The 14,835-nt window shown below is 38.3% G+C and overlaps 1 protein-coding gene across 4 annotated transcripts in view; it reads left to right on the top strand.

The window, feature by feature from the left end:
- CTNNA3 (catenin alpha 3) overlaps positions 1-14,835 on the top strand; it is a 418,271-nt gene that overhangs the window by 11,719 nt on the left and 391,717 nt on the right. For all 4 annotated transcript variants that reach the window (XM_069864007.1, XM_069864010.1, XM_069864008.1 and 1 more), the window contains 2 exons: positions 3,075-3,267; positions 10,637-10,803. In XM_069864007.1, coding sequence (XP_069720108.1) covers positions 3,075-3,267; positions 10,637-10,803 — 360 coding nt within the window. The remainder of the gene's footprint in view (positions 1-3,074; positions 3,268-10,636; positions 10,804-14,835) is intronic.

Genomic DNA, 14,835 nt, shown 5'->3' with positions numbered 1-14,835 from the left:
GAAAACCTACATTGTAGGTTTCAATTCTGTGTATTGTGGGATTAACCAGTATTTATTTGTATAGGCAATACTTTGTTATCCCCAAGCACCTAACTCTGATTTGAAACAGCAACCAGGGGGTTCCGCTGTTCTGCTGTTCATTGGATGACTGAATTTGTGTCTTTTTTTTTTTTTTAAATGTCTAGGGATTACAGTTGCAGTGAACTATATTTTAAATGAAAAAGAATGTTTTATGATTGATGCTTTGAAATATTTTTATATTTATATCAAAGTGAACCAAATCCTTTCATACTCAAGGTACCAGAATGTTGTTTTCTTAATTACTACAATATTAAAAGATTGTCAGTAAGTGCTGTCAGGAGCTCTGTGTAGCATTGGAAGAACTGCTGCACGTTTCTTTAGGAATTCAGTATTTAGAATAACCACAACAAAAAAATCCTACCCCTTCAGACTAATAAGTAGTGGCAATAACAGTCAACAACAACAACATGATTCAGCTTTGCAGCTGTGATGGCATATGGGCTTGAAAATCTCACTTAAAAAAACCTTGTGCATTTAACACAGCTCTGTTGCTCCTGCCAGAGATACAAAATAGATTCTTAACAATTATTTCCATTGAGGGCTGAGAGACCTGCTGTATGTGGCAATAAGGTGTTAATAACTGGGAAATGCAGTTGGGCATGAGCAGGATTAATGGGGATATGTTTTTTCTTTTGTCTTGTAATGTTATCATGTTGTCTGTGCATTCTGCCACTACAGTACAAGCTGTGTTGATGGGATCAAAAGGACACGCTGTGTTAGCTGCTGTGTAGTTCAATTCTGTCTGTGTGAGATCTGCATAATGTTTTTGGGATCCTTGTTGGGATTCTGCGTTAAAGAATTCGGAGTAGTTTTTCTGTATTTCTTGATCTCCATGAGGCAAGTACTCTATTAATTTTTTTTACTTGTTTTTGAGATCGAAAGATGCCTCCAATATTTCCTGAGAATGATGCTGAAGATGAAGGACCTTACTCAGGAGTTTTCACCTGCAAGAATCATTATTTTTCATATTTTTTCCATTTGTTTTGTTTCCTTTCCTCCTTCTTCAAAGTGTGAATGAACAGTATTTAGAATGGTATTTTATGTAAAAAGGAGACTACAGTAAAAATCTGGAGATGGTGATTAAGTAGTTAAGACAAAAAATGTCTTTTATTTGATTGGTTTTTAAGGCAGCTTCTATTTTTTCAGTGTTTTATGCCTTTATTGTTGGAAGTATCAGCCTATAATATTTTTAAATCACTCTTAAAGTTATGATCACCGAAACGTCGTTAAATGCTCACGAGGGTTTGTAAAAAAAAAATAAAAATAAAAGATACTAAGATTCTTATTCCCTGTGTGTTCTCTACTAGCTGGCTGATTTATGTGCAATAATTAATTTCATTTACTTTCTGTGAGCTGCAGTCAGAAAAATAGCCAAGCCCTCTTTAACAATCTGAGCCAGTTATTTATGCTGCTGCCTCCCTTGTGACACGCCAAGGCGGTTGATGTCAAGTGGCCGGTCCTTTTTCCCCCAGAATTCCACATGAATGATGCAGGGGTCAGGGCTTTTCTTTTTATAAAGATGTGTTTGTAGAAATGCTTCCCAGAGGATGTTTGTCAGTTACTTTTTTAAAAGTACTTGTTCCTGAAAAGCACTAAAGTGCATCTATTCGTGAACAAGATCTAAAGGTGAGCTGGGCCACAGCTCGCACGCTTCCTATTATGTACCTGTGAATGCAGCTCTTTTCCATAGACCAGCTCAAACCACAGGCTGTGCTGTAGCCATTCACTAAGTTTACCTTCTGGGATGAGAAATTAATCCACATCTTTTGCTTTGCTTATGCAGTATTGTTGATTACTGGAATGCCATTTAATAAAACAAAGCAATTATACAAGATGTGTTCACTGACCTCCAAGGTAGAATCTGTACTTAGCACTCTACTAGCCCCGTTCTGGACAGAGAACAGAATAGAAGGAGGATTAGAAAACATCAGTGAACTTAATGAAAATAAAGTATGTTTTAAAATATCTATATAACACTTTTCTTTTAAAAATTTCTAGGAGTTTTTCTTTACTGTGACAGCCCAGGCGGTGCCTTAGAGTAGTCTGTTGGAAGCTTTCTGTTGGAGTGTGGGGGCTGTGCTTGAATGATGAGGAATGTAGAGTGGGATGCTGTGTAAAAATAAGTTCTTTATGGATTCTGAAGTGCATTGTTTAAAAAAGTAATTTAGGCAACACTGCAGTAAACCTGCTTTCTGGGTAAAATGTACAATTTTAATGTTGAGAGCCCCCCTGATAATTCTGAGGTGCTGTGTTCTGGCCACTGTGATCCTCTGTTGTTAGAAGAGAAAGCATTTTGAAATGTGTCTATACCAATTTTGAGTATTTCCTTCTGAGATAACTTGGGAGATTTAAGCTGGAAGTATGGGAGGATTCAGCACTGATAATTCCTGCCTTGGCTGGAGGCCCCTTAGGTAACATTAGTTATTTTCTTTTCTTTTTTTCTTCTTTTTTTATCATAAGATTTTAAAATAAGCAGTGTCAGGAGTTTGGATCAGAGTTAATGACAGTGATATTTCTATTGACTGTGCTTTGATCATACAGAAAGAAGAAAACAAAGATGAGAAAAGTGAAGTAAAATTATCTGTGAAATTCCATTCATTAAGTTTTGTCCATTCTCAGAATGCCTTGCTCTAAAGCAGGGGAGCTCTCATTGCTTATTTTCAACTATATAGTTGATATACATGAGGAGAACTGTGAGGGACTCATCAGGGAGTGCGGTAATAGGATGAAGGGTAATGGTTTTAAGTGGAAAGAGGGGAGCTATAGATTAGGTATTAGGAAAACATTTTTTGCTGTAAGGGTAGTGAGGACTGGCACAGGTTGCCCAGAGAAGTTGTGGATGCCCCTGGAGGTGTTAAAGACCAGACTGGATGAGGCTTTGAGCAAACTGATCCAATGGGAGGTGTCCCTGCCTGTGGCAGAGGAGTTGGAACTGGATGGGCGTCACTCAGAGCTCACACCACTTTTGCCTTTTTTGTTTCTCTTAAATGTAGGTTACAACACTAGTGAACTGTCCAGAGAATCCTTCTAGTAAGAAAAAGGGCCGTTCCAAAAGAGCTCATGTCTTGCTAGCTTCTGTGGAAAAAGCCACTTGGAATCTGTTGGACAAAGGGGAGAAAATTGCCAAGGAAGCAGCTGTTTTTAAAGAGGAACTTCATGCAGCAGTTGCTGATGTCCAGAAAGAGAGTAAGTATATGACAAACAGTTTAGGCACCACAAGGAATTAGTTTAACCCTGTAATATTGTTATAAAAATGAAGCTAGGATGTCTATGAGAAATATGTTTTGATGTGTGAATGTCTGAACTTTGAGTTGTCTAATTGTATGTTCTCATATGTGATTTATTAAGTAAAGTCTCTAAGCTGAGTCCCATTGTGGAAAAACACTTCTGTCAGTGGAAGTCCTATTGGTTTTTCTTTTTTCAGTGAAGGCGGGATGCCCTTTGTTAATTTTAGCGGCTGTTAAGCATAAGTTTAAGTTAATGCACACTTTAATCCTTTTCTTGAAAAGAACTGCACTTGAATCAGAGATTAAGGCCTCTTAGTTAAAGATTTAAAACCAGAAATCTTACCTCTTGTTTGAGTGGTAAGGGCTTAATTTGGGAAGGCTTAATAGCCATTTTGGAGGTGTGTTTTGAGACTTCAGTAGGAGGAGGATGGATTCTTTAATGTACTGTAAGAGTCATCCCCATGTGATAGAGCAGCTCATCTTTGAGTTTTGCCATGTTCTGTTTCCTCAGGACCTATCTTCGCATTTCCAAACAGACTCCCAGAATAAGTCTAGGTTTTATGATGTGCTGAGAACACTGCATTTCTGCTTTGTTGGTTTTTACTCTTCTCATGGATAATTGGGGCCCGTTGGGTGAATATGAAGGCCAGGCTTGGGTAGTAATATGCTGTATGACAGACATCCAAAATGTGTTCCTGCAGAAATCAGCCTTGAAAATTGATTCTGGAGAAGGTTTCAGGGGAAGAAAGGGACAGAGTAGAAATGCTTTTAGTGTCTGGTCACTTGAGAATTACATCCTTTCTTCCATGCTCCATGAATTTTATGATTAAATTGTTCCTAAGGGTTGCCTGGAATCAGAAGAAAAGGGGCTGATGGAAGCCTTCCCAAACAAGTGGGAGCAAGCAAGCAAGGAACAATGGTCTGTACCATAAAGTTATTTTCAGGTCATATTACTGTTGAATCAGCTAGCAGCCAGGCTTGGTTTTATCGAGGGGCAAAGTGAGCTTCAGTTGCCTTTTCACTACTGAGCAGTGTGGTGTCGGCTCTTACGGCATGTGACAACTTGAGTCTGAAGGACGGTGTGGTAGCTGTTTAAATCAGGTCTTTATACCACCGTGCTCTTAGTAAAGTTGCCACTTCATGAGGATTATTTTTGTTTAATATTTTTTATATATATATTTTTTTATTTTGTTATTAATTTCAGTTTTTAATCTATAGAATCATAGAATGGTTTGGGTTGGAAGGAAACTTAAAGATCATCTAGTTCCAATGCCCCTGCCACGGGCAGGGACACCTCCCACTGGATCAGGCTGCCCAAGCCCCATCCAACCTGGCCTTGAACCCCTCCAGGGATGAGGCAGCCACAGCTTCCCTGGGCAACTCGTGCCAGTGCTTCACTACTCTCAGCATGAGAAAATTCTTCCTTATGTCTAGTCTAAATCAGCCCCTCTCCAGTTTATACCCATTGCCCCTCATCCTATCACTACAAGCCTTTGTAAACAGCCCCTCCCAGCTTTCTTGTAGCCCCCCTTCAGGTACATTTATTTTTAATTTAACCTTTCTTCACATGCAGCTGGGATGGTTTCTGAGTCTCTGCGGTTGTACAGGATAGTGATTAGTAGCTATTGGCTTCCTCTGGATCCAGAGACAGTTGCATTTTGGAGTTTGATATATGTATGGTGTCTGAGATACTTCAAGTCCCTTCATGATTAAAAGCATTATGATCAGCAAATATCACTGTTATATGTCACACTGATCAGCTGAGGCTTTTTAAAGCATCTTTCATTTCAGAGTACTCTTAAGATGTTAGCCCATGCATTCCAGGCTGCTAACACAAGACAAGAATAAAATATTAATATATAGTTTTATATTGATTTTTATATATGGATAATATAAATATATTTCGCATTTTCAATTTATTTATTGATTCTCAGTGAAGACTAGAGATAACCGAAAAAAATACATAAAGTATATTCTATACACCTCATACATTTTAAAAGAAAGTTCAGTCCATGTTATCAACAATTGTTATGTGGTGACAAATTGAACGTTCACAGCTGATCTTCCTCTAAGGATTTGCCAAACTGTTCAAGTTAATTTTAAGATGTTGGTGAACAATTGTGAAATAAATAGCAGTTTGTTATTTTTACGGACATTTTTAGTCCTTTGAAGCTATGCATTTTCTTTAATTTGTGGCATGCCACATCAAATGTAACTTTATTGCCTGTTGTTCAAGTCACTTTCTGCTGCTTTTAAATGCCTCGTGTTATGTACTTCAGGCTCTTTGAAAGGGTATGGGTACTAAATGATGCTTGAATGCAGTCACTTGCCAGGTGTGTCATAGTATATAGTATTTAATTTTCTGTGGACACATTTTCCTGTGGTGACTGGCAGATATCTTTATTAATATGCTCTTAAACTATGAATATTTGCATGTGGTTACATCTTGTATTTACTTGTCTAGTGGCATTTTGGAATGCAGATACTTTGATTCACATTTGAGTAAAGTTATCAGTCCCAGTGTTGCACCCCAACACCTGGAAAGAGTGATTACTTTCTTGCCTCTTCTAGCTGTTTAGCTTGTGTCACTCACTGAGCTTGTTATGTTGAAGACTAACGTGAGGATTAAATGCTTATTTCTTTTTCATGTCAATTGCCAGTGTGAAATTGCTGCTTTGTTACTTTTGGAGCTTTATTAATAGGGGCTCTTTTTAGAGGTTGATAGACTTCTTTGAAGTTGTTGCTGATAATCCTGTTCGCAATAACATTTTGGAGAATAAAAGGGCAAATTAATAGGATAAAAGTGAAAAGTGGAGGCAAGATAAATAGAAGATTTGTTGTATTTAAATCATGTGGTGCGTTAGTGACTAATTGGATGTCTCTAGCAATGGGAATGACTTCACTGACTACAGTTCGGTCCTGACAAACACTGCTGCTAGATGAAATTTTGGTCTCTTAAATTCAGCTGAGTCCTGTCAGAGATCTGAGAAAAAAAAAGTTTTGTTGTAATGGTTGGCAGGTATGTTCCCTGGATTAATCTGGTTTCTGCTTCCTTTGACGTGTGAAGTTTTACTGAAGATTTGTAACTTTGGAGCTGATCATTTTAATATGGATGTCCTCCACATTTTCCTTTGAGATTCCTCTTGAGAAAGTACTTCCCAAGGCCTACGCTGCCTACCTCTTGATTCACCTTCTCTGGAATTCTAAGTCGCCAGACAGTCCTCTGGATGTTGGACTGAGTACATCACCCAGAAATCCGCTAGCCTAGTGACTGAAGAATTGCCATATTTTCCAGTTGATCTGATTTGGTGAAGCTTTGTTAAAGGGCACTCATATACATTTTTATTCTGAAATAACGTAATAAACCCAAATATAAGTATTCTGAAAAATTCTTACTGCTGGATTTCATGTATACAGCATGTCAAAAATTGCCTTCTGACTCATAATGTTCTGTGAATTAACAGTAAAATAACTGACCCCTATGAAAAGGAATAAGAAGCATTGTTCAACATTGAATGCTTCTGACACTAAACATCATATTTAATAATAATTCATGTCCTGATTCTGATATTTAATCAGTTTTATAGTCATGTGGTGCATTTGAGGAAGCATTATCTAAGGAATTTGCATTTATAGAGTTACACTTAGCATAGTGCTTTTTTACATTCATGTCAAGGTGTGATTGCTCATAGTTTTTGGAGTTGTTAGGCATAGCTAAAATGTTTGGTATTTATTTCCATTGCTTATGGACTATATATGGTCAGAAACACAACAGTTGTTGTCTGTGTCGTTTCTATCTATTGCAGTGTTAGCGTTTAGCTGTTATCATGCTCAAGTGTGTTCCTAGATAAGCCTTTCATCACATATAACAGTGAATTGAAAGCAAGTTACATACTGGAGCTACATTTTGAGCCCTGTTACTCTTTAAAATGAAATTAGAAAAAATAATTTGAATCTCCAAATGTCTGTATTTAATGCTTTTTTGACATTAAAGAGGGGGTGCAAGACCTTGATGGCATGGAAGAAACTACCACTCACTGGCAAGGAATAGGGAGTGTACTTTAAGGATGTTTACTAAAGGAAGGAGATAGTGATCTCTAGTATTATATGATGATGTTGTTTCTCTCCCCCAAAACTGTAAGAATGAGCTCAGCTTTCTCATTCTATGTTGAGGTATGTGTTGGTGCTCTGCATCTAAGGGACTTTCATTCTGGGCTGGGAGGCAGAATTTATATATCCAAGTGACTTAAAATAACCTGTGCTGTACACCCTTTTCAGCAAACAAAGAACAGATCCCTTGTAGAAAAAGCTTCTGACATCGCCATCGCTGGATCAGGTGTCCCTGAGTGGGAAAGGGGGAATGAAGAGATGGGTGTAAGGCATGAAGAGGATGTGCGGTGGCTCCGATTACACATTAGGCAGAACAGTATCAGATGTGGAAGTGAAACTTCCTGGTATGCAGTGGTGAAATATTTGCAATGCAACAGAATACAGTGGTATCTGAGTAGGGTAAGAGACCATGTGGTAGGAGAAAAAATGTCCTGTAACATCTACAGGAAACTATTGTGAGAATCTGAGTTATCATGGTGTTGAATAGTAGGAACATGCAGGAGGTATCGATCTGATTTACCCTGACCCTGATAGCATCACTTGCAGCTGGCTGGCTGGCTGAAGCAGAGGCCTTTACGTGCTGTAGCAGATGGAGACGGTATTTGTGGGAGCAGAATAGGTGATTATAGTAATGACTAGTATTGTTTAATCTCTTGTTTTTAGAAAGGGTGGTTTTTTTGCACTCTGGTGTGATACTGACTCCTTGCCTTCTCTGGTACCAATTGTGTGAGTCAAATGCAGGCAGAGTGCAGAACAGCCACCAAGCTGCAGGAAATGGAAAGAATAAATTTATTGCTGTTACCTCATGATCTGGGGCAGCTCTGCCACAGCACTGGGGCAGAGGAAATGCAAATGAGAACATGGCACCCTGGAGCTTGGTCCTCGCTCATGATCCTGGGAAACTCCAAAACAGCACCCAGACAGAGGAAACGCAAACGAGACCACAGGCATCGCAGAGCTGAGCTTAGTCCTTGCTAGAAAAAGTGGCTGTAGCCTGCCACTTTGCTTGTGTTTATCAGGGGAAAGCAGGGCTGGAATCTCAAGTGTGTGTTTTCTAGGGTGGCCCCGAGTTTCACAGGTTTATGTTACCTCAACACAAAGGGTTCTCCTTGTTAAACGCCCATGACTAAGTAATGATTTGCATGATCAATGCATTTTTCTACATGTTCGTAGTTTCTCCTCACCGTATCTTCTGTTATATTCCCACACTGGTTCTTAAGTGTTCATGCCTGCGGAACTTGAGGCTGCAAATACTAGGGTAAATCGCAGTTTATAAGTTTGCTGTTATAGATATAAATGGCTGATGGGCTCTCTTTGACAACTGCGTTTCTCTGGAACTGTAAATCCAGCGGCTTCTAGGGGTGCAGTTATGGGAGTGGGTGACAGGACTTTCTTGGCAACAATGCCTTCTTGTGGGAGGACACAAGAATGGCCTAAAATTCACCGCATTCCATGTGGGTTTTGCACTGCCACTATTAAAAATAAAAAGGGAGAGGAGAAAGATAGATGTAAAAACAGAAGATAGAGAAAGCTGATATTTACAGAGGATTTAGTAGGAGAAAAAAGTCTATTCAAAGAGATGAAAGCATAATTCTGATGGTCTTGCCTAAACCAATGCAGAATATGTAGCTGTAGTCAGCGTGTGATGTTGAGCAGTGTCTCTGAGGGGTGCTCACTGACTGCAGTTAGTGGTATTATTGCAAGTACCTGTATAGATTGCCTGCAGCCCAGCAGAAGTGTGTACTTTTGGTTGGCTATTTGCCAGTAGCAAATTTGCCAACAGGCTTACAGTTGACTTGTTTTTAAAGGAATTCTCATGTACCTTTTTGAATATTTTTGATGCTGGTAAAAATGCATGAGTTCTCTTACTTTTTAGAAAATTACTTGTGGCTGAACTGTGTTTTCACCTTTCCCCATCCCCAAGTGTAGATTTCTGTGAGCACGTGCGTACCTAATAGTCATTAGATATTAGCATTAGCTGATCAGCTAATGGCAGTAACACCATTTACTTTAGAAGTCATCTGTCTGTGTGGTATATAGTCTTGGACACGCCTGCCTTTCAATGATTGTGCAGTTACGTTATATCTTGACTTTGGTTCTTTGAATTGCTTTGGATTTGACTGTCTAAAGTAGTCGAAATACTATGAATACTCCCATCTTCCTGCTTCCTTATTTGTGCCACTTAAAGGGCACTGTCTTTCATATTTTGTTGTTTGTGACAAATATAATTATGGAAGAATATCCAATTGATGGGAATTATAATAAAACGGATGAAATTGCATTGAACTGTCATGCTGTCTACTGCATTTTAAGAAAGTTGTAACATCATATTGTTATTGGAGCTGTCATTTTCTGCTGCTTTTACTCAGAGCTCCTATCTGCCTGAGCTGTATCTCATAGCTCTTTTTTAGGGTCATGACTTTATACTTGTTTATCTGTCTATTCCAGCTCATATCTGACTTATTTCTAAAAGGCTGGTCATGTTTCAGGCCCTTCTGGCTTGTCTTTGCCCACTCACAAAATCACAGTATGGTTGAAGTTGGCAGCTTCAGCTCACTTGGCCTTTCCTCGTATGAGAAATCTCCAGTCTCCTAATTGTTTTTGTGGCTTGATTACCTAGAAGATATCAGTGTTGAAATGGTAGTGAACTTGGGTATTTGTCATTGTTCTTGTTAAATAAAATTTGCAGAACTTCATGTTGGAGAGCAGTATATTGTCTGCTGGCGCAGTTGATAGTTCCATTGTATAGATTTCACATATTATATGTCAATTAGATGTATGAGTGTGAGATTTTCATTCCCTTGACTTACTTATGTAATTATTGTATTTATAATGAGAAGAACAATATTTGATTTCCTTCTGTGACCAGGAATTATTTCATAGTAAGGACAGCAATTTAGTAGCAAGTACATAGTAGCATAAAAAACAGTGACTAGAAAAGGTTAACATGGCACTCCTGGCCTTGTCTGCAGTTAAGAGTAATAGTGTTATTGCCAAGGGAATAATTTCAGAATTATTCAGAAGAACAGAAAGAGAACATCATTCAAAATGTGGAACATTCTGCATGATCTGTAATAATTGACCTTCATTTCAAGGCTCTAGGGTAACAATGAGATGCCAAATTTATTGCCAATACTTGTGATTTGCCAAATAACTGATTGAGTTTTTCTTCCTGGGTGTTGTCATGTAACCTAAGGGAATTTGTCTTCATTTTGCAGGCCAAGCCTTAAAGGTATCAGCAGAGGCATTTACCAGTGATCCCTGCTACCTGCCTAAGAGGCAGGCAGTTGTCCAAGCAGCACGATCCCTGCTTACAGCTGTCACAAGGCTTCTAATTCTTGCAGACATGGTTGACGTGGCGTATCTACTGGAACATCTAACTGTGGTGAGTAGACTTTGACTTAACTCAGACTTTCTTCAGCCAGAGAAATGCCTGCTGATGGTTATTTCTGCATTGAAAATTCTTTTTGTACTCAGGAATTGCAGATCTCATGGATATAACTCCTTGGCAGTTGGGAAAAGTGTAGCTGCTGGATGAGATTTGTAGAATGTACCAAAAAAAGTCGTCTTCTAACTCAACATATTTGGTCTGGGGAAGCAGATGGTTATCAATAAAATTGTATTTTAATTTCCTTTATTTTTTACTTCCTATTTTCTTACTTGAATTGTACAGCTTTTGATGCATGAAACTTTCTTGATGCTTTTGGCAGAAATAGGGAATAATTTATTTCAAGAGAATCTTAAAGGTGGAATTTTCTGTCAGTGTTTACAGACAGAAAGAACTGAGTAGGTAAGGATCTATCTCTGTATTCAAGTCAGCTTTTGAGAGAGATTAACTAAAAGGAGAGGGAGGTGTGTGAGAGGCACCTCCGGCAACTCTCCAGCTATAGATTTGGCCATGGCAGGCAGAAGGCTAGAAAGTCTTAACATTGGCAAGGCTTCAAAAATTGTGCAGTGGAAAACACTCTAAAAGCCACTTATTTCTCTTACTCAAGGGAGTAATGCATTTTGGAATTGTGTATCATGACAGCGCTGTCATCTTTTTTTCTACTTCGCTCCTGTTTACTTCCATATAAAACTAACCGGTAGTTGTGCCACTATTGCTGAATGAGGGGAAATGTCCACACTGCTGTTGTATAACATCAAAATACTTCCCTGTCTACATAAATTCAGGTTTCTTTTTAATGTCAGTGTAGTGTCTCGTGTGAACAAGCTTCCTCCCTTTTTTGAACAGTGTGATTTTAATCTTGCCATCATTATGTTTGACAACAAAAATGTTCCCTTGGGTGTTTACTCTATTCAGTCTGGTGTGTGTCTTTGCTGGGAAGAGCTAAGAGTTGTTCTGTTTTTGTTTCCTTCCCTCCAGAATCTTCAATAATTTGTGACTGATAATATTTCTGTTCTATTAACTTAATGTTTTGGGGCAGAGGTCAATAATCGATGCCATCTCTAATAATACTTCATGCCTCAGGAGGACCCACTGATTTAAAGTGGACCATTTTAGAGCAAGCTCAGTTTGGTGAGGGAAATGAAAATTTAGCCCCCAGACAGAGTAGGAACAGTATTTCATAATAAAACAATGTCGTGTGGGTTTCAGTGTTGTGTTCAAAACATCCAAGATTGACAATTGTTGGTGATGTGGTACAGGCTAAATGAACAGTGACTTGCAGAAGCTTCTATGTTGTTATATATTTATAGGAAATTTGCCAGCTGGAAGAGTAGTGGCCTATGCCTTTTTTACTGTTTGTGGAAGATTTTCTTAAATTATGGTATTTTTCATTGCTAGCCTATTAGATTTTTACGTATGTATTTTTATAATCCTAGATGCACCCTTTTAAAATGTTTTCAGTATGTTTTACGTGAAAGAACTGAAATTGGGTTGTTTTCTTTCCTGGAGTATTTCTAAACAACCATATAATTTACTTCATGATTTCCATTTGAAAATGAAAACAATAACTGAAAATAATAAAAAACCTGAACAGAATTGTTTAGGAAAAACTCTAGCACTGCAAAGACTGTTATCTTCTAGTTGTTTTCTTTTTCCGTACTTTAATTTAGTTCTCTTAGTAGGACCAACAACTGAGTTGTTCAATTAACTCTTAGAATAAATTAGTGTGGTGTAACACTCTAAAATGTCTAAATGAGATGAGTCACTCTAGTCCTTAGAGGAATGTGGTACATTTCCCATATTTATTTAGTCTCTGGCCTGGCTGTTGAACTTGCCAACAGTGGTCTTAGCTGTAGCAGTGTCTTTCTGTGTTAACATCTAATTAGGAAATTATTTAAATCTTGCAGTATGAAATGAAATATTTTAATGTGTCTCACTTTTGCTCTTTTCGAAGTCCTTAATTTTGATTATTATACTTCAAAACTCCCTTAGGAATTCAGAGGACTTGCTCCAACAAAAAGATGCATTCACACAGTCGCTGCAATGTAGACAGCAGACTTCCTTTGCTGTATCAGCTTTAATATTCTTGATGTTTGCAAGTTCATGTAACTTTAAAAACCGACTTGCTTTTAAAAGTCATTAGCCATTTTTCTTTGAACTTGTTCTAAAATTTTAGTACTTCTACCAATTTATCCTCTTCTTAACAAAGACACGCATGTTACTGCTCTTAATCATTTAAGATGTGAGAAATCTCACTGGCCTTTATTTCCATAACTCTGAGCTCCATAATAAAATGAAGAAATTTAAAGCTCTGAGCCTCAATTAATTTTAAAAATGAAAAAACCTCACAGAAGAATAAATGAAAGTTCTAACCAAGTTTTTTTTTTTTTATGTATAAAGTGAAAGAAGTGGTCCAGCATCATCAAAGAATTCTGTAGATTATAAATCAGATCTTATTCAAAAGAGAAGTATTTAATAGGGAGTTATCTACTTATGTATCTAATACTTTTCGAACTCATTTCTCAGAGTGCTGAAAGTTTTTAATCTTGCTTACTCAGTGAAGCTGGTTGATTCCAGCACTGACATTCAAAAAAATTGAAACCGTACTTACTTCTATAGACAGAACACATTTTGGTTCATTAAACTTTAATTTCCTTTTTAATCTGTGAATAAAACCAGAAAGGAAGCAATGACAATGTGAGTAGCTGTCATATAAAGCCTCACGTAGTGTTGCCTGTCACATCTGTCATTCTAAGTATATCTAGGAAAAAAGATGAACCTCAGCTCCTTCTTTTTAATTTATGTAGTCCATAAAACTGTTGTTTTCTGTACACTTCACTTAGGATTCAGACTCTTTTTGACTTCTGTGTTGGCTTGTATCAGAAACGGCGTGACCAGCAGGTCCGGGGAGGTTATTCTCCCTCTGTAGTCGGCACTGGTGAGACCGCTCCTCGAATCCTGTGTTCAGTTCTGGGCCCCTCACCACAAGAAGGATGTTGAGGCTCTGGAGCGAGTCCAGAGAAGAGCAATGAAGCTGGTGAAGGGGCTGGAGAACAGGCTTTATGAGGAATGGCTGAGAGAGCTGGGGTTGTTTAGCCTGGAGAAGAGGAGGCTGAGGGGAGACCTCATTGCTCTCTACAACTACCTGAAAGGAGGTTGTGGAGAGGAGGGTGCTGGCCTCTTCTCCCAGGTGACAGGGGACAGGACGAGAGGCAATGGCCTCAAGCTCCGCCAGGGGAGGTTTAGGCTGGACGTTAGGAAAAAATATTTCACAGAAAGAGTCATTGGGCACTGGCAGAGGCTGCCCAGGGAGGTGGTTGAGTCACCTTCCCTGGAGGGGTTTAAGGCACGGGTGGACGAGGTGCTAAGGGGCATGGTTTAGTGTTTGATAGGAATGGTTGGACTCGATGATCCGGTGGGTCTTTTCCAACCTGGTTGTTCTATGATTCTATAAAACATGCTTAAAATAATGATTATTTTTGTCACAAAAATACTGAAATGCAAGTTTTAAACTAGAAATAACAGGTCAGAATTTGATAAACCTGGCAGGAATTTCACTCCGAATGTCCAAACCCATATCTTCATGAACGTGAGTTTAGCTTTTTGAAATTTAACTAAAAAAGTGGAGAGCATTTTGGTTGTTTTATGGATTCTATAGAATCCTCGCCTAGCAAAGTGTGTATTGAATAATGCATTATAGAAGACAGTGCAATTCTGAGTGACTGATCATATTCTGGCATAGTACACTTCAGTCATTTGTGGAATTTATGACTTATAAGTAGTATGATGGTGTGGTACAAACAGCAAGCTCATTTTAGAGTTGACTGAGAATATAAAGTACATCACACTGATCAAGGTTTTGATTTTTTTAAAATAACGTAAATTTTTTTAAACAGGGACGAGTTCAAATAAATAGCTATCTGTCTCTGAGTTTCCATACTTCAGAATTTGAAGCCCCTAATCAAACAACTGAGTTGTGAAAATATAGTCAGGCAAAGGGCTATATCATGTATTGCACTCCTTGCTTCA

This window comes from Phaenicophaeus curvirostris, chromosome 9 (assembly GCF_032191515.1).
Source record: "Phaenicophaeus curvirostris isolate KB17595 chromosome 9, BPBGC_Pcur_1.0, whole genome shotgun sequence".
Taxonomy (NCBI): domain Eukaryota; kingdom Metazoa; phylum Chordata; class Aves; order Cuculiformes; family Cuculidae; genus Phaenicophaeus; species Phaenicophaeus curvirostris.
This window is presented reverse-complemented; position numbering and strand designations above follow the sequence as displayed.